Source organism: Polistes canadensis, unplaced genomic scaffold (genome assembly GCF_001313835.1).
Source record: "Polistes canadensis isolate GaletaPanama2010 unplaced genomic scaffold, ASM131383v1 scaffold_11, whole genome shotgun sequence".
NCBI classification, from domain to species: Eukaryota; Metazoa; Arthropoda; class Insecta; order Hymenoptera; family Vespidae; genus Polistes; species Polistes canadensis.
In genome coordinates this window covers 1,161,870-1,185,938 of record NW_014569558.1, presented here as the reverse complement: position 1 = coordinate 1,185,938, position 24,069 = coordinate 1,161,870, and the positions used below count along the sequence as shown (strand labels likewise).

At 38.8% G+C, this 24,069-nt stretch overlaps 1 protein-coding gene across 1 annotated transcript in view; it reads left to right on the top strand.

Moving 5' to 3' along the window:
* LOC106793158 (homeotic protein ultrabithorax-like) overlaps positions 1 to 24,069 on the top strand; it is a 116,238-nt gene that overhangs the window by 30,557 nt on the left and 61,612 nt on the right. The window contains exon 2 of the mRNA XM_014759846.1: positions 14,145 to 14,186. Coding sequence (XP_014615332.1) covers positions 14,145 to 14,186 — 42 coding nt within the window. The remainder of the gene's footprint in view (positions 1 to 14,144; positions 14,187 to 24,069) is intronic.

Sequence of the window (24,069 nt, the reverse complement as noted above, 5' to 3'; positions counted from 1 at the left end):
ATGATTTTTATTATTTATTTGTTTTTTTATTTATTTATATAAAAACAAGAAAGAAAGAAACAATTATGATTAATCCTAACTTAAGAGGGAATAAATAATAATATTATTATTAACAGTTTAATATTTTTCCCAATTAATAAAATAATGAATCGAAGCATCGATCAATAAGAAATCGTTAGAATGTGTCGACGCAACCGTTTCCTTGGTCTCCCTAGTGGAGTTAAATCGATATTCCTGAGGGACCAAACCGTGTCATCTCCAAAATTGTTAAACACATACCGTCGATGCTATCGATTGCAGTTGGTTTCGAAGGTTAAGGTTTAATACGTAAGGTTAAATGAAATAGAATCGATTTAAATCGATTAGAAATTTCGAGGGAAAGGATGAGTCAATTTAAGTCATCGTTAGAGTGAATATTTATGTTTCAGTTTCGAGCTGTAAAAATCTTTCGTGACAAAGGACCATTAAAATTTCTATCTGTTGTTAATCGTCTCGTCTCTGCGATGGTGAAATTAATCACGTCACGAAATTACGGTAAATACCGAAGGTAAAAGCGTTGCTGAGGTTCGCTTGAAGTACTGCTGCTCGTAGCCGCCCTCCTCCTCTCTCGCGGCACTGCGTTTTGACGAGTGAGCGCGAATGTTTTTAAATCTCCCCGGAGTCCGTGGCCAGAGTGCGATTTATCGTCTCCACGCGAGAGTCCCTTCGTAGTCGAAAGCATGCTCCGCTTTGTTGTTAATTGCGAGACACGAAAAACTGAGAGAGAAAGAGTGAGAGAGCAAAAGAACTGGAGAAAAAGGAGGAGTACGAGGACGCTTCTACCAAACGATTTCTACTTTTCGAGGGGTCATGAACCCTGTGGAATAATGACCAAGGTCATGGACACCTAGAAAATCCAAACTAACTACCCTAACTATTGGACGTATTTGGATTCTATTTTTTCGTCTTATTTCATTAATATTATTGCTATAATGTTTAAAATAGACTTCAACGTTCGATTATTAAATTCATTGAATTTATGTGACACAAAGATTGATTTTTTATACGAAGACCTTGAAAGTAAGAAAACTTTTGGTAATATCTTGAGAAGGTTCAATCTAGCGGTATTGGCCAATACCAATAAAATCCGGAAAGTTTTCGATCGAGCAAGCATTAGATAGGTAGATCTTCGAGCGTACAGTTAATTTATCCGAAATAATCGTAAATCCGATTGTAGCGCAAAGAGCTCTCGCGCGATCGATTGGAGTACGGCCAAGTTGAGAAAAACGACTGGATGAAGGAAGGGAACGGTGCGAAAACAGAAACTATTATGTTTCTTGCGGAATCCTTGCGTTAGAGAAGATAAAGTCGTTCCAATTGGCAGTCTTAACATTTTTTTAAACGATGGAACATCTTTCTTTGTCATATATTTTCGATTAATGATAGCTAATAATTTGCTTTTTCATTTTTTTTTTTCTTCGAACGTATCAATTTGACGATTCTCAACGCGACGTTATTTCAACGAAGGTTGTGTGTGATTTTAAAAGTATATTCAAGAACATCGATCGAAGGTCGGAAGAGCGAATACGAGCCAAGTCGTTGTACGTGAATGAACGGAAAAGAAAAAGAGAGAGAGAAAGAGTAAAAAAGGAAGGGAATCGGTGTTACATTCGTACCTTGGTATGGGTGAGAATGGGCCGGACGGCACGCGGACCCAAGCAAAACTTATGGTTACTGGCATAACCCGGTATGGTCAAGAACACTCTCTTGCCCAACTAAAAATAATATTATTAAACTCTTATGTATACCCTAATTCCAACTTGTATTTTTTATCGCGACGGGAAAAAAGGATCCTCGGCAATTCGTTATCGGGGAAAGCGCGCGATTCTAGATTAAAAAAATGTTCGTAACAACGTCCGTTATGCGACCCCATCAACGATTCCACGCCGCTGTAATCAACTACCGGAAGACATTCGAGATCTCCGACCTTCGATCGTGCTTCGTTAAAGAGGAGAGTTCGTTAATGCTCGAGAAAGAAAGTCTACTTTGGAACACGAACCGATAGAATATTTGCGAGAAATTTTTATCGTTTTTTCTTTCTTTTTTTTTTATTTTTTAATACGTTAACTGCCGCGCGCATTTCACGTAATTTGCCTGTGGCGCTTACATGAATTTTTTATTATGGGATGCATATTTTGTTGAAATTTCCTATACAGCAGATAAAGGAAGTTGTATAATTGTGTTAATGCATTATTTATAGTGAGGTCACCGATGGACCCCGAGGCGCTTAAGACCATTTTTGTGATTATCAGTTGTGTCAAACTGTCCAAAAATGGTAGTAGATTAAAATTTATGGAAATCTGTCGTTAATTTGTCTGATCAAGTGACTGCTTATAGTTCACCACTGCAAAAAACTATACAATATTACAGGAATTAAAAAAACGTCGTTACATGTCATGCATATTTTTTTTGTAATTATAAAATTATTTTTGTATGTACTGTATGTCATTACTTTTTTCAAACCCTTATAAAAACAATGGTATTATTTAAAAATTTAACAGTATTGATATTAATTCTAATTTTGTATTTTTAGTATCGGTTGTGTTGAGGTCACCGGTGACCTACACGACAGTCAAAGTGTTAATCACCCTCTCTCTCTCTTTTTCTTTTCATTTTAATGCACCCAGCGATCTTCATTGTATCCTCGAGTTCATTATTCTCTTAGTAATGCATGGAAGCTCGTAAAACGGAAAAGGAAAACTTGTAACAACGTTTTTATTCATTAGATATTTTTAATAAAAAATTATGTATTTAAATATTATTATTAAATAAATATGAATATGACAAATCTTTATTGGCATTCGCTCATTCCTATTCCCATAATATTCTTATAATAAAAAATATTCTTAAGAGAGAGAATAGAATATTACTCTAAGAAATTCAATTTGTATAGTATAATTTAATTGTTTTTCGGATCTTAGATCTAATCGGATTTTGTGTGTGGATCTTTAAGAGTAATATAATTTATTTAGAAATTTTATTATTTCATTAACATATCATCAATTTATATGAAATTAAACTAAAAATAAATAAAATTTACTGTAAGAAAAGAGAGAAAAAAATGAATTGGGTTAAAAACGAAACGTCGTTCAGAAATGTTCACAGTTACGTTAAATAACGTTTTCACTCGTATACGTCGTAACTGGCGTTACAACTAGATACTCGACACCCGTGTCGTGTCGTCGGACACTCCTAACCCTACCCGAGAGACCAGTAGCACGTGGTTGCTGGTTGTCAACCGTGAAAAGGCTCTCGAAGAGCGGTGAACGAGCGCGAAGAGCAGTACGGGTGTGGCCTCGGGACGAGAGCGCCATCGTACGGTTATTTCGTGTAATAGAAAGATAGTCGAAAGAAAGTTTCGAGCACGGTCGGTAAGGTTGAGCTCTACATATCTAAAGTTTATGATGTCGCGTTACAGGAGGGCGACGTTACGTTATATCATGTACGAACGTGTATAAACTCTCGCGGATCGCTTCATTTTCATTTTTAATAGCGGTCGACGTCGCTGACGTTCAGGAAAATTGAATGGCCCCATTGCACGAATACCCATAAATTCACGCGAGTTACGCGCGAATTCAGGAATTTGATGTACGTACCTACGTACGTTCTCCTGTTACGAAATTAATGTCTCGAATACTAATTACGTCCAACTAATTTGTATTTATGTCTCTCGCATTTTCGATATCGGAACATCGAACAATTATTACTATTGTCCAGTCAAATCGTATCGATGACTACAATAGACGATACCAAGTGAACGCGATCTCTCATTAACGTGCTTTATGTTTTCGCACTCCTACGTCGTGTTGTTCGGAATTGTCGGATTAATTATTTAAATATTTATTACCGTATATCACGGAGACTTTATATTTCGTAGTAGGTAGGATTGTATATATCTTTCTCTCTCTCTCTCTCTCTCTCTCTCTTTATCTCTCTTCTCTCTTCTCCCTCGGGAGATATATTTTATTCAGGAATTAGGAGCAAATATAATCTTGATAAATCGTATTAACTGCTAGACACCTTTTATTACGGTACGCTCGAAGGGGACAAATTTATCAGGAGCAGGATCTCACGTAAAAGACTACTCCTATTTCTTTTTACGTTTCAATAGGAAATTCTATAGAAAACAATCAAAGTTCTCCCCCCTCAGCGAATATCTCACAGATGGGTAGTAATAATAGTAACCATCGAAAAGAAAGTCGAAAAATTAAAAAACCAAGGAGAGAAAGTAGGGAGAGAATCTCTTTGAAGTCCTTTACGATTCTTCTTAAAAGAGGTCATTGTGGGTAACTGCAGGAGCAAGAGAGACAGGGAAGAAAGAGGCAGGGCTAGAAATGGTGGGAAACACCCTAGTGGCCATACCCTTGGCCCATTATGGCTTCTTCCTACTCGAATGGCATCAGACAAATGGTAGTTCGGTGCTGCCTCAAAGTTATATTCGTACTGCCTACTAACCGATGAGATTCGTAGGTTGAAATAAAAATCCTGGAACATAAGCTCGACGTAAGAAACCGTTGGAATCGTCGAGGTGAGAGGCGATAGTAGCGGTCGACAGTGCGAGGAAGCGACATGGTGCTTCGTTAGGAGGCTTGTTCTCGAGCCAACTCGATTCGATTTATACGCGTACGTTTTAAGTGGTGCGATCGACTATCGTGACCGTTCCATTATAAGAGTTCAACGGTCGACGTACACTCCAGCGTCAATGTTACGAAACTGTCTTCGACGAGAGGAAAGGACGGACCAAGTAGATTCACCGTCGATAAATCTAACATCCTAGAAGGTAAACGATTACTCTTTCATATCTTAGCCGATCTCATGTTTAGTTTTTTAATGGACTATACTTGGCATCGAATTAGATGAAATTAGGCAAGAGAATGCTAGTACTTTGGATATTAAAAGATACGTATTCCTAACACGATTTAGGCATCAACTATTTCTAGCTGAATTGATAGATCAAGAACTGGGATTATTCGTTTTTATACAAATTTATTATCACGTTTTTGACGACAGTAAAATGAAATATCGTTTAAATAGAAATTGCATTAAATGTGGCCTGAGTTCGAATGGAAAAGATCGAAGGGAATACGCGATGGAGTGTATTATAATGACGCGCGACGTTGAAGGAGAAAATAAAACAAACAGAAAAGCAAACAAAAAAATACAGCCAAAACGAACATCGGGGGCGTTATCAGTAGTTGGTCGAGATGATCACTCGCTTGGGAGGTCCGTTATCTAGGTCCCACTGCCCACCACTGCTTGCTTTACGAACACGCTAACTAACTAACCAGCATTTACATTGCTAATTGCGCGGGCATGTGAGTGTAATGGTACCTAACGTGGACAATGCTTCAAGGGAATTAAACCTATCCTCTAGGAGCGCCCACTCTCGAGTTCTCTGCATTTTCCGATTGGAAAGAACGATTTATCTATCGTGCGATAGACCCTTGCGATTTTCTCTACCGTTCTTTTGCTGAATTTTTCTATCCTATCAAATTTACGATTACCTTCGCAAATATTGGACAAATTTTATTGTCTAAATCATCCATACATATCACAAAATCTAAATATATAATAATAATAATAATAAAATAACATTCAAAAGCTGAACTTTTATTTTGTTTGAATCAAATACTTACTTCATTAAACGATTCAAAATCATTTAATCGTGTTTTCTTATTAGACATCTAAAGGAAGGAATCCAAAGAATAATTTGGTAGAACAATTGCAAACGTTAGCACAATTATGTGTTAACCCTAAGGTTTCGAAGAAAAGGGGTGTATTCGTTTCGTCCTTAATCGGAGAAGGGACGTCTGTGCCGTCGTAGGGTAGTCTAAGGACATTTACGATTTACAGGGAGACATCCATTTTCTTGCAACGTTAAATTTTACAAATTCTCCTTCGAAAGATATACGAATACCGGTAGGAAGGGACTGTCACGCGAATGACACTCGGTAGAATTCAACCCTACCCTTTGTGTACTTAACTGTCTTACTATCTTCCTAGAATTCGAAATACCTTCTCTCGTTGCTCTTTCTCAGACAATGTCGAGAAAGACGATGAAAACATCAGAAAATCGATATAAGTGGATAAACCTTAAAGATAGACATTTGGAAATTCATTCTTCAGGTTACTATTTTCAATATTTTTTAATAAACCAGACAACAATATCGAATTCTTAAAAATCAATGTATCCTACTGTAAAATATGAAGTATCGTGAGACGTGCTAAACACGATGACAGACATTACGATACGAACGGTGAACGTACTAAAAGAGACGAAGTCAAGGTATCGTTTAGGAAAATATCAGGAATACTAAGGAGGACGAGCTGATAGTGAACGTAATAATACAGCGGACGGTGGCGTTCCAAAGAAAAGGGGTGGTATCTTTCTGGGCTGGAGGTGGAGCGCCCGTATCCTGGGGTAGCCAAGAAGACGACTACAGTTTACGATAATGCGTAAATATCCCTGGCGTCCCCAACTTTTACAAACCCTTTCCTAGACGATTCTTGGAACGGCTGAAGAGAGAGAAAGAGAGAAGGAGAGGAATAGAGAAAGAAAGGGAAGAATGAGACGATGGTGGTAGGTTGCTGGGGGTGGAGGAGTTTGCGGTGACCGAGCGAGGCGAAGGAAAAGAGGAAAGAAGGGGGACGGGGGTACAGAAGAGGATGAGGTGGAAGAGAAAAAGAGGAGGGTGGAGAGGAAGGCTTTATACACTCCTACGAAGTCTGATGCCCAGTACTTACTTGGGTATATCTTCCCCCTTTCTGTCCCCTTTTATCCCCCTCCCGCCCTCTCTCTCGTTTTCTTTCTTTCACCCTCCAACTTGGTGGATACGAGCGTTAACTCTTCCACCGCCAGAGGCCGAGAAATAAAAGATTGCACCCAACGCGAAGAAACTTCGTGGCCGTCGTTTCTTTAGCGTTCTTTCTTCTTTTCCAGTCTTTTTCAATGCCGGTGGTGCATTATAACCGAGCCGTTGCTCGAAACGACCAACAGCTCCTGACGAAGATTCTTAATGGACGAATTCTCCGCTTCTGCTTCTGTTCCGCTTCGTTTTTATGTAGGACCCAGGTATCTAGTATTCCACTAAGAAGGCTTCGCCTTCTTTCACCATCCTTTCTTTCGTTTTTTCGACGACTTCTCCGCTTTCGATTTATCGTCCTATATTTTTTGCACTGGAACGAGAGACGTGTTTTTCTCATTCTCTAATGAGTACCATCGTTTTTCCTAACGACACCGAGATAACGTTAAATGATATATGTATGCAAGATATTTTATTTTCTTTTTTCGACTTTAATTTCATCAAAATGATCGCATCATTTTGATATTCAAATATTAAATATCCAAGTAAACCAAAGAGAGATATTATATTAACGAAAATAAATATAAGATGATATTTATTGCAACTAAAATTTCACATAAAATATATGTGTATACGTATAAATGTATATCCACACATTATGTGGAATTATCTTCTCATGAAAACTCGTAGCGACAGGAGAAGAAAGGGATGAGGCAAAGGACGCCTCACCGGATACATTTTTGTCTACACTGGCAGAAGTTTCAGCCATTCAGCCGGCTTTTCTTTGGACTGTTAGTTGGTCTATGCTTGTTGGATATATAGGGGGAGGGAGGATGAAAGCAAAAAGAAACGTGTACGGCACTCGATACGGGAACGGAGAGACGGGAAGCTGAATGGCTCTTTGCCTTATAGTTACAGCCACCCTACCATATATGTATCCCAAAGTAAAGCGACTTTTATATACTGGGAACGTCTATAGCTACGGGTAATACACTCGATTCCCGCGGTATTACGTCCAATACCGTATCCAGTAGCTTCTACAACTTCGACAAGCGACGACTTGCTGGCTACGCCTAAGCATCACTGCTTTCATCATATATAGAGAACCGAACCGATCTGCACAAAACCTCGTGCCAAAATTATATCGACCCTGAATACCTCTAATGGCCGTCCATGTTTATATAAGCTATGTCTTTCCTGCCTGCCTCTTTTCTCTTTCAGACGTCCCCCGTCTCCGATTCGGTTCTTATCCTATGACTCATAACACTCGAGAGAAAAAAAACCAAGTTGCTAAAATAAATTTAATAAAAATAATCCAGAAAAAAAATAAAAATATATTTAGATAAGATATTATTTGAATTGAAGAGAATTCTCAGGTTGACAATAATCAAAAGTTTGTATAAAATTTATTCGTCGTTAAGATAACAACAAGACAATATACTTCTGTGTCATTCTGATTATCATATACGTGTTAATTAACTGGTCAATTAGCTATTAAATATTCGAAGTATTTAGAAATAGTTGATTGAGGGATTTGTTTTTATCTTTCAGTTGGAGACCTTTTAAAATTAATTTGAGATTGAAAAAAGAAGCTTGTGTGTGTGTGTGTGTGTGTGCATCGAAAGCGAGTCAATGTTTCTCTATCGAGATCGAAACTCGAGGAGGAGCGTGATACGAATGGAGGGTGTAAAGAGTATGCTCATATTATCGGTTAACTGGCAGAGACATAAGAAACCAACGGAGCGTACGCTTTCTCGCGTACGGGCCGTGCGATTGCGTAAATACAAACGTTAAAGAGACGTGACTGCGTGACCAGCGAAGAAACGGCACGCGCTGCACGTGCAATGCCTGCTCGCGTATTCTCCGAGTTTTCGATGACTTCGTCGACAAATCGTACCTGAGTGTATGCTTAAATATGTGTATATGTGTACGAGTTGTATACGTGTGTGCTTCTCTGACCTACAGATGAAATTATAATTAGACGCTCGTCGGACTAAAGGATACGCGAATCCCGAGTGCCGTTACCAAGGAAACTAACAGGCCTTGTAACTGTTACGTGATTCTCATATAACGTTCTTCCTTCCCATTTCCCATCGATACTCGAATAGGACAACGTAACTGTATAATATTACATAGATATATATATAATATTTGTATATATACGTATGTTTATCTATTATATACCTTATTACTGAGAGAAAGAAACAGAGTTTTCATTTATTTTCTAAATTAAGCCGTTAAACATCTTTAACTTTTACATTTAGGTCTCATAATTGCATGCAATTTTATTATTTTATTCTTTATGATTTTAAAAGGTTGTATGTAAATTCTAGTGTGATACGTGTAATTTCTTGATAGGATATTTCTTTTGTATTTAGCGATCTTCCTAAAATGAATGATTTTCATCGTATATTATGCAACCCAAGCTTTGTCCACAGTTATTAGCGATATTCTCGCGTTATGTAATACGTATAAAACTTCCTTGGTTTATACCTCCGGAGTACCACCTACCACCGTCCAATAATTTATCCCATACTTTGAGCCCGTACGATCTTGATCTAAAAGCGATTAATCGACTGTACGACCCTTCGCGGATACAGATCCAGGGCATTATCGAGGTCGTTTAAATGCGCATTGAGCATAAATTTATTACCCTATTTGGAAATAGCGTGATAAAAGTAAGAGAGAGAAAGAAGAAAAGAGAGAGAGAGAGAGAGAGAGAGAGAGAGAGAGAGAGAGAGAGAACATTTCTTGGGAGGGTGGTGTAAAGATTCTTCTAAAGGAATGGGAATGAATATAAGGAATGACGCAGGGTGGTAGAATCCCAAGGACCGGTGTACCGCTAGTCAGCCCCTTATGAAGGGTAGGAAGCAATTATAACACTAAATTAAGGGCGAGGAAAATTTGGCAATTACGCTGCTTCCAAAGGGATAAAGTTGCAGGATGGTCGTTTTTTAGTAGTACGTTTGAATACTTCAAGGGGGTGGAACTTCTTACGAGAGTGTCCAAAAAGGAGGGTAAAAACTTTCTGCTCTCTCTAATTGGCCCTGTAAAGAACATAGGAGCGTAAGTAATTATTGCGAACAAAGTTATTCCCTATCGATATTCTCTATTATGTTTTATGTCTATTATTTTGTCGTCAGATAAATATAATTATATTCTTCTTATTCTACGAGAGTATTGTAAAAAACAAAACGCACGCGCACGCACACACACGTAGAAAGAAATAAAAAGAAATATGGCGGACACCGGAGTCAGTAATTAAAACCATTTTGAAATAGTCGAGAACGTGTGCGAGCTTAATTTAAGAGACGTTTAGTGGAGTAGAAGGGAAAGAGGAGTAGAATAGAGAGGACTGACTATCGATATCGTAGTGGAACGCATTCGAGGGCGCATTCCAGGCACACGTTCCAGCCACGCGTAGAACGCCGATGACGACGGTTTACGGCGTTGACGTGGTGCTGTCCGTCACGAAGCGGACGTTACACCACATCGGATATACTCTGCGAGTGTGAGAGAGAATAAAAGAGAGAAGAAAAAGAGATGGAGGTCTCACACCCTTTTAGGGTGGTGACCAAATATATATATGTATATATATATTCGGTTGGATTACATTGGACTACCAATAGCGTATACGTACACATGGAAATCGCACGCAGGACGATCTAGACAGGTTTTAGTGTGAAAGAGAGATAGAATGAGGAGGGGGTGGGCGAGAGGAAAGGGGATGATGTGGCGAGAAACGATAGAAGAGGGCGACGGCTGCGGGTATTGCGATCCGTCAGAGCGGGTAAACCGAAAACATAAATTTAATAGGTTTCACCCCCTTCTTCGAGCTTTATGGCGCCACCGAATTTCCCATTAAATAAACAAGCGCCATGTTCATTACAGGCCAACGGGATCTCTCTCGCCCTCGGTCTCTCTTTCTCTTTCTCTCGGCTGATCGAGCCCGCCTCTATAAAGCTATGTCTGTGTATGTTCGACCTCGAGCTCTACGTTATGCAACGTGCATGCGTCTAGAGGCTTAGACCGCGGCTTGTGGTTAAGGGCTAGGTATCTGTATCTCGTCGCCGAACGAACCTCCTACTTTACCCCGCGAGTACACCCGAAATTACGTACCTACATCCTTTATGACCGAGTTCTCTACCTCTGTCGAATCGCGTGTTTCCTATTTCTTCATTTAAACTTTTTCTACTTATTTTATAATGAATTTTTTTGTGTTCGACCGTTTCTGATTAAGTCATGGATTAGTTAACACTTCTTCTACGTGTTGTCAAATAAATCTTCCTGAACGTTGAGTATTTAACGCGATATAATGAACCAAAGATATTCGAACGAATTCGATATTCTTTATAGACGATTTATACCTAGACGAATTCATCGATCTATCCATTAATCCATCAATCCAAGGCTTCGTTCGACTCGTTTTTAACTTTTTTTTTTCCTCGTTCGAAGCATTTCCTGCGTGGAGTTTTATCGGTAACACCGCATAGTCATCGTACGTACAGACGCGAAACACTGTAACTCCTGCTTGCTGATAATTAGCGCATCCATCAGTTGCAGCAAGCCGGCAGCTAATGCCGATCGTACGTTATCGTTATCACAGCCTCCCCATTTTGTCCCCTACCGTATCCTCGCCCCTCTTCGCCGCCTATTTTCCCTCTACCTCTCTCTTCCTATCACCCCCGAAGCTACCCTTTCCCGTCTATTTGTACGCTGTGCGTACGAGACCGAAACACCGTTCGGCGAGTACAGCCATTGCCATCAGCAACACTAACACCAGCATCGTTACTAGGCATTGCCGACAACACTTGCACTCGCGATACCAACGACGCCCAGCCTCGCGCCATAACCATCGGCGAACTTTCTACCCCCTTCTATCCACCCTTCTATCCACCCTTCTATCCACCCTTCAAACTCATCCCCTTGATATCGATGGGCAACGCACGAGCTGTCGATGTGACCAATAATCTAATAACCAGTCACCAGCAATGCGTCGTATGTCATATCCTTGCGGACTTTTCCTCATTGCATATCCAACCAAAAGCAATATCGTCGTTGCTCTTCGATCATCGATTCGTCGAGACGACCTGCAACGACAACAGAAAATCGTCAGACTCAAAGTATTGTACAATGAGAACTCTACCGATGCTCGATAAAAATATGATGTCTCATATACGATTTATCGGCTTTCGTTCGTTCGTTCGTTCGTTTCTCTTTTTAGTTTGAACCTGTCCGTCAAGCTTTTTCAAATAGAGCTTTCTCTATCATGTTAGAAATAATCTCAATTTTTCGAGTTTATCGATCAAATTCTAACGCTATTTTTATTATTTACCTTTCTTTTCGTCTCTCGCCATTTTATCCTTTAATATAAAAGCAATAAATCTAAATGTAGCGAAGAGTTGTGTTAAAATTGTATCCCTCTCTCTTCTCGAAGTATTTTATTGACATTTATATTCAGCTTCGGAAAACATAATTGATGAGATACAATTTAGATGACTATTACGCATTCGATAACTTTCTCCTACCACATTAACGTATACCAAACGACTATTTTATATTCATTAAACATAAACATGATATTCTACTTTATGCAAAATAGTCATATATTATACCTAGAAAATGATACATTATTTATAAATATCAAGTAGGTTTGCAATGTTGCAAATAGTTACTAAATTACAGTGAACTTCGATTCGTGAAAGTATAGGTAACGTGTGAATAAATTAAAATTCTGTAAATTTTATCTCGGAGAATATTAAAAAAAAAAAAAAAGACAAAAACTGGGGGAGAAAAAAAATATAGAAAAAAGTGTATGGAAAATCCATGGATTTCATACGCAGTACGTAAAAAATAGGATCAGAAAAGAGATTTTTTTTTTTCTTTTTTTTTTTTTTCTCTATCTCTATCTATCTCTCTCTCTCTCTCTATAATCCCAGGCAATGTTTCAATCCGCATTCTGCGATCATGATAGCGCATTGTTGTCGGTGCATGCGCGCATCTCACGGCCGCGGGCCACCAAATGATCCAGAACACCTCTGGGAATTGGTTTGGGGATGGAAGAGGAGTGAGAGAGAGAGAGAGAGAGAGAGAGAGAGAGAATAACAGACAGAGTGAGATAGTGGGTGGGCACGCGTGCTCAAACACAGGAGAGAGAGAGAGATAGAGCAAAGGGCCGGCGTTATAACTAACCAAGCTGATCTACGACCTGTTTAGTAGTTCTATATCAGCGCTATAGCATGCTCCGGTACACGCAATCGAATCGCCTCCTATGTCGATAATATCTAACTTAAGTAGGTAACAACCAACGCGTACGTACACGCACACATGAAATATACATATGCGTTTATGCATATGTGTATACATGTACAAATATACATAAATGCAAGCATATGGTTACGAATGGACAGCCACTCTATTTTACATGACTGAAAATATCCTCGTTATCGACGATGGTATGCGTAGAAGTTGTTAGTTAGCATTGTTCGCCGATACCGAATATACATTTTAAGAGGGACTTATTGCATTGACTCCTTTCGGTTTCACCATCCTTACATGTACGGTACAATTAAAGTCTGGTGTGTTGTTGTTAGATTTTTTTTTTTTATATTTTTTTAAATATAATTCTTAAAATTAATCTTGATCTTGGGTAACAAGTGATTTTATTAATGTCAAATCGCATTATACGTAGATTCAAATCGTTGCATCATTTTTAATAATATTATATTGATTTCAATGATATGTATGAAGAAAATTTGACAGAAATTACACAATAATGTAGGAATCTTTTAATTTGAATAAAGTTTACGAGAGTGGAAGAATGTAAAACGTTGAAAATCGTAGCCTCGTGACGTATAATGGATTATTAACGGATCCAATACACGGTTATATACGCGTATTCGATAAATCGAGCCGCAATCACGCTACGGGATTTCGTTGTCGGTCCGATACTACCGAACGAAGCGCACGTTAATTTTTTAATCCCTTGGCACAGCCCGAGACGATTTTAAATATGAATCCTTCATTCGAAAATGAAACTGCCTAGCGTACTAGAAATATCGTCATGTCGAAAATATCGGCATTATACGTCACACTTTCGTTCAACGTATACGTACATGTACAAATGTATATAATATAATATACAGGTAAATCCATACATTAAACCGCGTGCCACTAACGAGTAACAACGGCTCGTTAATCGTATCTCACATTTAAATTCGATTCTCATAAATCGATTGTAAGTATCAAGCTCTCTCTATCGATATCCAATCCGATTACAATTTTTTCCAACTATTTTTCCAGGTAAGGACGATATTGCTAAGCCACATTGGACATGGTTGCAAGGTGAGTCGTGCTTCATTGAAACTTAAATCGATCTCCATTAATTATCCATTCATTCACGTGTTTGATCCACGCCCCGTTGACGAAACTTCTCAAAGTTTATAGTATTACGTTATCGCTGATAGGGCACAGATGTTCGATGTTCCTAAAATTTCATAGAATTCACGATATTCTGTGTGATTCACGAGAAATCTTCGAGGGTTAGAAGTCGAGGGAAGAAGAAGGGAACACATTTCGTTGGGCAATCTTTAAACTCTGTCCCTTTCCATCTCCATCAACGAGAATAGTAAGAAATAAAGAGGGAGAGAGAGAAACTCAGAGAAATAGAAAGAAAAAGAAGGAGGAACGGAGAACAGCTGTTAGAGTAGTGCCCTGCCACGATGTAGGATCCTTTAAAAAATTCTACGTCAGAGGAAAGGTGTGTGTGTGAGAGAAAGAAATCGAGAAGGAAAAAAGAAAAAAGAAAAATATACGAAAGGGAGAAAGAAAAAGAGAGGGAATCGGGATAGAGAAGAGTGGAGAACGATGCCTTCGAGGGTAATCAATAAATATTGGCTCTCGGGGGTGAAATTGGGGTAGCCGAGGTGGAGAAGACGAGGTGGGGAAGACGAGGTGGCGGGGGTGAAAGGACAGTCGTGCTGCTGCGGTTGCCGCCCCTTTCCTATGGCACACGACGTATGGCAGATATAACCACTTGGTATAGGCAATGGAGAATCGCTCACGCTTGGTAATTCCCTCAGAGTTTCTCTGATCGATACTCACTTTAGGCCCGTTCTGCTATTGCAAACGATCGCACAGAGGCTCTTTAGAAGACTACCACACCTTCCGATTTATAAGAAAAATGTATTTTGGGTAAACCGACGGTTTCGGTCGTCTAATTTTTCTTCAAGAACCAAACTTTTCCACTATTTCCGAAACTCGTAAATCCTAACTCCATGGACATGATTAAGTCGATCTCAGATAGAAATCTTTTTCTTATTTTTAAGACTAGGAGAATCGAATTCGACTACTTGGCATCGATAATCGAGAGAAGAAGGTGAATTTGAAATTAAGAGGAGAAAGAATAGATCGAGGGTGAGGAAACTCGCTGACGGTGAATTATTCGGGTCGACGAGCCGCATAATGGGAATGTCTTGATTACCAAATCGATCATTTATGTCTTTTCGTGTTCTTTGATCACGTCTTTTATATATTTTTTTCTCTTCCATGTTGGACCGAAAATGTCGAAATGTTTTACTTGACACGTAAGACATTATTTTTTGTCTTAACAAATATTTGCTTATTTCTAATGAGAATTAAATCCGATCGATGTGCAAAATTCAGTATCAATTTGGAGCTTTTAACTTTGAACATACGTTCACATTGATTAGCGAGAGCATAATTTTCAGAGCTTAACGTAGAGTATAACAATTGGATACGGGTTCACGGTTCTTCCTTTCCACCCAACCCTTTTCTAAACAGAAATACTCGAAACCTACACGAGAGAGGGGATTTCCATGGATTTGGCTAGAATTTGGATGAGGAAGCTGAATGCTTCCCGAGGCGTGAAATGGGTGCGTTAACCGCTTGCACGAGCACACCCTGCATCAGGATAGGAGTGGATAGGGGTAAAGAGGAGGATGTGCTTCAACCCTCCGCTAATCCTTTGATTACTCTATTGTATTTAAAATCTCTCTTCTATGTCAGATTTAATAATATTCTTTTCGTCATATAAAATGTTTTAACTCCTGTGACTGTCTTTTTAAATTACAAAAATTTTTTGCGGTACTCACGCATTCATTGTCTAATTTCAAAAATATTACATATCTACAGAGGAATAAATATATATTTGGGAGGTTCATTGAAAAAGGAACTCTTGCGCAAAAAATCGATCATTGAAGTAGAAAGTTCTTGATGAAAAAGAAAGAAAGAAAAGAAAAGAAAAGAAAAGAAAAGAAAAGAGCAAGATAAGACAAAAAAACTAAGAAAATAAAAAGAAAGAAAGAAAAGAAATTCTTCGATAGTCGTTTCGAAAGGAGACGAACGGTTTTCCAATGGCAACTTCGAAACACCATATTGTACCCTCCCGAAAGACATCCTCCAGAAGTGTCCGCTCGTATCCTCTGGAGCGTCGATAATGGAAAAAAGGTTGGAGATCGGAGACGAGCCCTTTTCGTAGCTAGAAATGTCGGTCTTCCGCACCCCTTCCACAGCAGCCCTTCGTTCGGCGACCCTTTTTATTTTTGTTTTCTGGGATACGTTTGGAACACGTGGATGGCAATATCGTCGCTAGGATCTCACGAGGAGGTATAAGAGAAGAGTTATGTGCTCCGCTATGCGCGAGGGAATCGTAGATCAGCGGTTGGACGTCTGCGGGGACGTAGAAACGAACGAACGCGAACGAACGAAGAACCACCATCGTCGTTCCGCCTCCCCCCAGCGTTTCCTTCTTCCCTCGATCCCACCCTACCTCGAAGGCAACCACCCGCCCCTGTCCAACCCTCTCTTTCTCTCTTTCTCTTTCGTTCGTTCGTTCGTTCGTACGTTCTCTCACCCTCTCTCTTCCAACTCGTATCGCCGCTATCTTGGAAAGCCAGCCACGTCGTTCGTGCACGCACACCGTGTTCTCCGACCTTAGGATATATTCTCCATGTGTATGTATCTATATATATATATATACATACGTCTATATATATAATGTGTGCTTTTGTATGTTTACTGTGTGTTTGTTTGTGTAAGAGAGTGCGACCGAGCTAGATAGCGTATACATCATCCGCGTATACCTACGTAAAATGCCAAAGCAGGCGCATAAGGCGACGAACGGTCGAGTATCTTTCTACGTATATGTAGAAATGTGTCCAAGTATGTGTATACAATACTGGGTGTGGCAGCCAAGGCGAACTATTATTTCATTCGGTGGAAGCATTTGGTAGAGAAGGTGGAGGTGTACGACTTATACTTCTCTTCGCGATCCTTTCCTTCATTGTATAGGTATTCCATGTTTCTTCCAAGCCTGAGACATCTATGTTCCATATTTAAATGTACCCAAAAATTATCATTTATTTCTTTTTTTTTTTTTTGTTTTTTCTTGATTAGAACGATAGAAGATTTGTTATCTATCTTTTGATTTTTTTCTTTTACTTTTTATCAAAGTAAATGAGTCAATTGTTACCCTGTTCTTTTGCCGTGTCTTTCGAAATGGTAAATAATGAAGAAAAGGAGGTCGATTTCCATCTCAACAGCAGCACTAGCGGGAGTACCATCGTTTCCACCTCTTTTTCCTTCTCATTCTCTTTCTCATCCTCCTCCTCCCCCTCCTCCCCCTCCTCCTTCTTCTTTCTTTTTTCGTTCGTCGTTGGAACGCGAAGTGAGTCGCCTCGCTATCTTCGGTCCTCACGTAAATTACAGCAGCTCCGCCAGAGAGAAATGGTCGCCTCCTCTCTTTTTCCCTACGCCGCCTCTTTCTGCTTTATTTACATATAGATACGAAACCCATTGAGCTGGCAAGAAAGTACTTCCCTTTTTTATGGCTGTATTCATTCAGCATCTATAAAATTTGCCGGTCTCTCGCATTATCGTTTTCGAGTTCGCGCGTCGAACGTGCGAATTCTACGCCGATCTACGAATATGTTTTTTTTATTTTTGTATTCTTTCTTAATGATGTCGATGGCCTTTTTTTTCTCTCTCTCTCTCTCTCTCTCGTACACCAAATTTCTTAGTAAAATGTACTGTAAACAATGCTTAGTGTATGGTCGCGATGAACGTAAAGTATATTATTTTCTCCGATAATAGATTTTATTGTTATCGAGAAATAAAGTTAGTTGCGTAAATGCGGAACAGAATTTGTCGGTATACAGTGGTTGCAACGAGGAGAAAATTGGAGGCATTTTCGCGGTAGGTGTAATGGATCGAAGAATTCGGGCATAGCTCGAAACGTATTATGAACACACGCATAAACATCCCTTGGCGTTATCAGTTGTCGGACGCCGGGGCGCCGGATATTGTCGCATCCTCCGTTTTGCTCTCTCTTTCTCTCTCTCTCTCACTCACACACACACTCGCTCACTCGCTCTGCGTCTCTTTCTCTCTTATCCATTTCCAGCAAATAGGGGTTTGGGAAAATGCTCGTAGATAGAACAAAACGTAGAAAAGGGTAGGTACAGGTTGTAAGGGGTAGAAGTTAAACAAAAAAGTTAACAACCAATGCCTGAAACAATCGTAAATTCTTACGAAACGGAATTATACTCTATGAGAATTAAAGGGCAACTTTGTAAAATGTACTCGCTCGTATGTCGTCCTTTTACGGAAAGACCGAATAATCGTAAAGCAGTGCTACGTTAACTTTGAAAAAAAAAAAAACGTAAGGGAAACTACTCGTTTGTACGAGTTTCTTCATTTTTCTTTCTATTTTTTTTTTTTTTTTATACATATACGTATTTTTTTTTTTCGTCTTCGATTAACGATCTCGAAATATTTCCGAATCTCCGATAACTTGTATTCTCCGTCGAACTGCATGACGCAATATCACTTTCGCGCGCGAGAGTGATGTCATAATACTTAAATAAAAAAAAAGAAAAAAAAAGAAATAAACTGGTAGTCTTCGATCGACACCATATACATGCTTACCTATTACTTACTTACAAACGTGTAACGATGTTTCGTAACAATCAATTTGCTCGCAATTATTACAAATATGCTACTATGAACGCGTGCACAGTAATACTATATTATATTATCTGCAACGTGATATTAGAAGCTCGTTTTTAATAAATCAAATTGCAGAGATATTTGATCTAAGCATACTGACTCGTAAATTATTTTCTTCTCTTTGATTTTCTTTTTTCCTCTCTTTTTTCCCCACGATTTTTTTACAGTCTGTCTTTCTACCATAAAAAAGTTTGACTTTCGTGTTTTTTGTGACACCCGAATCGTCCCTGACCCTGTTCAACAAACATAAAAGATTTGGTTGTTAAGGTTTTTCCGAAGGGTCTCATAAAAAAGTCTAAAAGAACATTTTTTAGGAGAAAGTTAACCTTCTTTGAAACGTTGAATACAAACGTTACTATTTTGTAGTAAAAAATATTTTTAAGAAAGTTTTACGAGTCGTTCGCGGTTATCTATGTGTTTTTTTTTTTTACTTTCCCAAAACTTTCCTTTTTTTTCTTTTGATCTGTCGTTCTCTGTAAAAAAGTCCTCCTTTGTCCCGAGTATAAGAGGACGTGTCCGGAGAAAGTAAAAATGAGGTCCTACCTGAGAAAAAATCAACTCGTAAAAAACACCATGAGACAAAATCATCCTTAGAATCCAGAAAAAAAAACTGCTACGAGAAGAATCCTTCGACTTTTGATCCGTTTTATACAATATCTTGGCTTAATGCAAACGCTGTCGCAGTTAACAATGATTATTACAAAAAAGAATGCTACGATGCGATAAAGTAAATACGTATGGAAACACAAAACTTGTCTACGAGCTATTGTACACAAGTCGTTTGGATGTAGTTACGGTTGAAACATTTTATTGCACGGAACAAGCACATCTTATAAATAACCTTAAAAGCCCTTGGCTATCTGAGATAGTTTTGCCTTCCGGATTATCCTTTACGATGCACAGCATCACGATTCGAGTGAGAAAATTGTAACAACGTGGTACGATAAACTTCAAATAAAAACATGATGATAATCGTTCGCGTACACACACACGAGGCATTTAAAATAATATTTATTTTTTTTTTATTTTAATGTTCGAGAAAAGATGAATGATTAAAAATAAAATTAAGTAATAAATAAAGCGCAAACAATCGATTAATTTTATATATATATATATATATATATTTAATTATAAAAGAGAATAGAGAATAACAAATTTGATATCATTCTCAAGAATTTTATAATCAGCAATTAAAAGTTTTGAATAGCAAGAATTAAGATGGCGAAACGTCGTTCTCATTGGGCGTTGGTCCAAGCGGGACTCGAAGGATATTACACTCTCGACGAATTGTATTCTCGCGTACCCTTGAAGGGTGCCGAAGGGAAACTCGGAAAGAGTTAGAACGACGTGGGGAGAATAGCGACGAGCAAATAATCGAGTTTAATTGCGAAACCGTCGGCATGATTTAATTACGCGGCGTAGCGCGCTCAGAATTAGATGTACATATATACCAAAGACGCTCATATACCTCGCCCTTCTTTCTCACTATCTTTCTTTTATCCTTCTTCTCTATAGCACGAGAAAGTATAAAAATAAACAGAATAAGCCCGGCGCGACTCGTGCTCTTTTTCTCATCTTTCCTATCGTTTATTTAAAATCTTTTCTCGTTGAGATTGTTTTCTTTTCTCTCTTAGCAATAGCTTATCTCAGCTTAACTCGTTGTATAATAATTTTTCACTTACGATAATTGTGGATACTTAAACGTCACTACAGGATAATAAAATAATTGATAATCTATTAATTATCAATTCGCGTGTTAATATTACACAATCGTTGTTAGATGATTTGAAATTAAAAATGAAATCATTTTTTATTGAAATAAGAGAATTTATTTAGAGATGTTCTTTTACGAAAGAGAACATTTTTCTACGGTACCCAATACTGTATCGAGATACGGAAAGAAGACCGGTACGGTCAGTCCTCGGGATATTGGTCGGGATATTCGAAATGGCCGTAGCAGTAGGACTAGCATTGACAGAGCATAAAACTGGTCGAGCGAGCGCCGCGTCCCTTTATCAAGGCACGTTCGGTCTGGGGAGGAGTTTTGGCGTGCTCGCGTGCTACCAAGTAACGATATCAGGACGAATCTCCTGTCGCAGGTTGGTCTCGCGCGAAACGCTGGCTCGCGTGTTGCCATGCTACTGCAGTCGGACAAAAAGCAAACAGATAAGCGTTCCTCTGTCTTCGAGACTTGGAAAAGGGTGAGGAGAAAGAAGGGTCTCGGTTAAAAGAAAGGGAGGAGAGGGAGGAACTCGTGAGGGCTGCCGACCAAGCCGATATACTCTTGTTTGGTTTTCGAACGTACACCAAACGAGTCCACTCAAACAAACTCGCCCTTCTTGGCATTCCCTTCTTTCGTGATTTTCTGCGATATTCATGATTTTACCATGTCTTTCTTTCTCCTTTTCTCTCTCTTTCTCTCTCGACACGTTAACCAACTATAAGTCCTTCTCATTGAGATTCTTCAACATCCGTAGGTATACACCAGACAGGAAAAATTTGTCCGAGGAATGCAAAAATACTGAAAGAACTTTTTACTGATTTTGCTTATCGGATCGCGGCGCAACTTTTTCTTCATTCCGAGGGAAATCGTGGTCACGTTAACGAGCAACTGTATCGTTCTCTTTTTATACACCAACTTTGTCCTTTTTCTTATCCTTGACTTCTACCGATAATTTCATTCTCACTACTTAATCCTTGTGCTTCTAGGAATAACGTCTAGAAACGTTGAACTTTGGAATCTCGTTGAAAGAATTTCTTTCCTCGGCCCTTTTTTTTCTTTCCTTTTCTTTAAGACTTACAAGTTAAACGGAAGATCGTTATCGCGTTTGACGAGGGAATCGAGTTCTCAAGTGAGTGATAAAGATTTCAAGATATCCACTATGTCTAAAAGTCAGCTGATTCCCTTGAAAGATTACTTTCTCTTTCTTCAAAAGTCCAAGCAGTAATTTGATGTTTCATTCGATGACAACGAAAAGAAAAACTTCCTCTTAGTTGGCCTTGTTGTTCGAAGACGACAAGGACAATCAAAGAAGTAAAGGGTGAACAAAGTTACATTGGTAAAGTTAGAGGAGAAGGAAGCGAGTTACAAACGGGACACACGCACGACTCGGCCAACGTATTTTGGTTCGAGAGACGCTGACCTCTCGTGCCTTCCTCTTCTTCTCTTTTTCTCTCTTTCATCTTTACTCCTCCTACCATTCCCGACAACGACGACGTTCTTCTCGCCGCAACGTCTATCGCCTAGCGACGGATCCATTAGAGTATTCGAGATAATCCGTCGCACTACTTACTATATATTCGCTCGGAATAATCTTTCAACTACTTATATACGAAATACGTATCTACTTTTCTTCCTGTTTAAACTTACTTTTATTTCAAATCTATAATATTTATTTTCTACGATATCAATTAAAAGAAATGGAAACAAAAAAAAACTTAATTCGTACTTGTTTTTATTCTAATTTTATGAATCCAATTGGTTTTAATTGATCAATCTTATAATTGACAGGCAAAAACGTTTAAACGATTCTTAAAACGTCGTTATTATTCCATTCGTTGGGTATCATGAATTGTAAATATCGCAATAACGAATGGTTAGTCGTATCTCTCACGAAGAAACAAGCCTCACCGTCGGATAAAGTCATTGGTAGGAGAAACGGACCGTTAAGTAATCTAATCTCGGCACGCGCATAACTTGAACGTGCTGGTAAGTTTGCTATTATGATACGTCGCTAACATATCCGATCGTAACCAAGGCATTAATGAAGTTCGTTAAGCTTTAAAAGGCGACCAAATGCATGAGGCTCGACGCAAAGTGGAGAACACTCGTTTTCACATAATAGCTCCTTTGGCATTTCATTGCCATTTCATAACCGAGTTAAGATAATGTTACGAACTCCGCCATTTCTTTATTTCCAACATAGAAATCTGATTTCATGGTATTCTTACCGACAAAAACTGTACATACTTTATTAAGATGTAATCTATCTTTTTATCTTAAATTCACATCAATTTTTATAATCCTCGAACCGTAGTTGTTATCGCGTGCGAATTTACATTACGAGTTAAACGTTACACATCATGTTAAAATCATGTAAAAAATTGAAAAAAATTACACTATTATAAATATTATTTCAAGAATTTATCGATTTTAAAACGACTGATTATATTTCATTAAATTCGCAAAGTTTCTATTTCGATTGTCTCGATTCGACTACGAGGACGCTCGTCTTCCGGAATATGCTAAATAATGCGTGCAACGAAGTAAGAAGGAACGCGGTTACAATAAGAAGGTTGTATCTTTCTATCGTGAATCTAGATCGTCACTGTCTGTTTGAGCCGTCAGTAGCGTGACGACAAGCAGAGCACGCACTCGCTTAATTATATCCATTTGTGTGTATACCAGTGGCAATCTCCGGCTTACTTCAACGATTGCAAACGTTATAAATTTTCAAGAATGAAAGCAAGAAACTCAATTCGATGAAAGGAACAACACTTTTTCTCACAAATTTACATTAATGTTTAATTCTATGGGCAATGAATACTCGTAATACTATTATTAAAGCAAGTAAGTTCTTACATTACCATTGACCAAACAGCAGTTTATTAAAGTAAAAAACAAAAACCTACTTTCGTATTACCTCAAAAATGATTCAATTTTAAACTCGTAGTATTATAACAAGTATAACGAAAGAAGCGTTTACACATTACCGATGACTTCGATTCTTGCAACTCGCTATAAAATTGAACGAAGTAAAATATAAACGAGTGGGTACCCTTCGATAGGATTTTTCGCCTTTCCCTCGTTATTTTTGCACCCTCCTTCGGGCCACCGAATTCCAGTAAATCGCTGCTAACGGCAATAAACCTGCGAAGCTGCGAACGTCCAGCATTTATTATTGCTCTCGCGCGTGAAGTTTGATATCCCTATGCCGGTGAACGTAGGTAGGTACGTGGTGAACATGCACGCACGCATGCGAGAACGCGCACGCGTATCGAGACGGGAAAGAGAAATACAGGAGGAGAGAGGAGGAGAGAGAGAGAGAGAAGCGGAAGAGGGAAAGAGGGAATGTTGAGGGTGAGGTAGGAGGGTGGGTTTAGAGAGAAGCGAGGGCGCAGCAGTCACCGGTGGTGGTTCGGCAGAGAGCACACGAGAGGGATGAGTAGACTGTGTGAAAGAGAAAGAGAAAGATAAAGA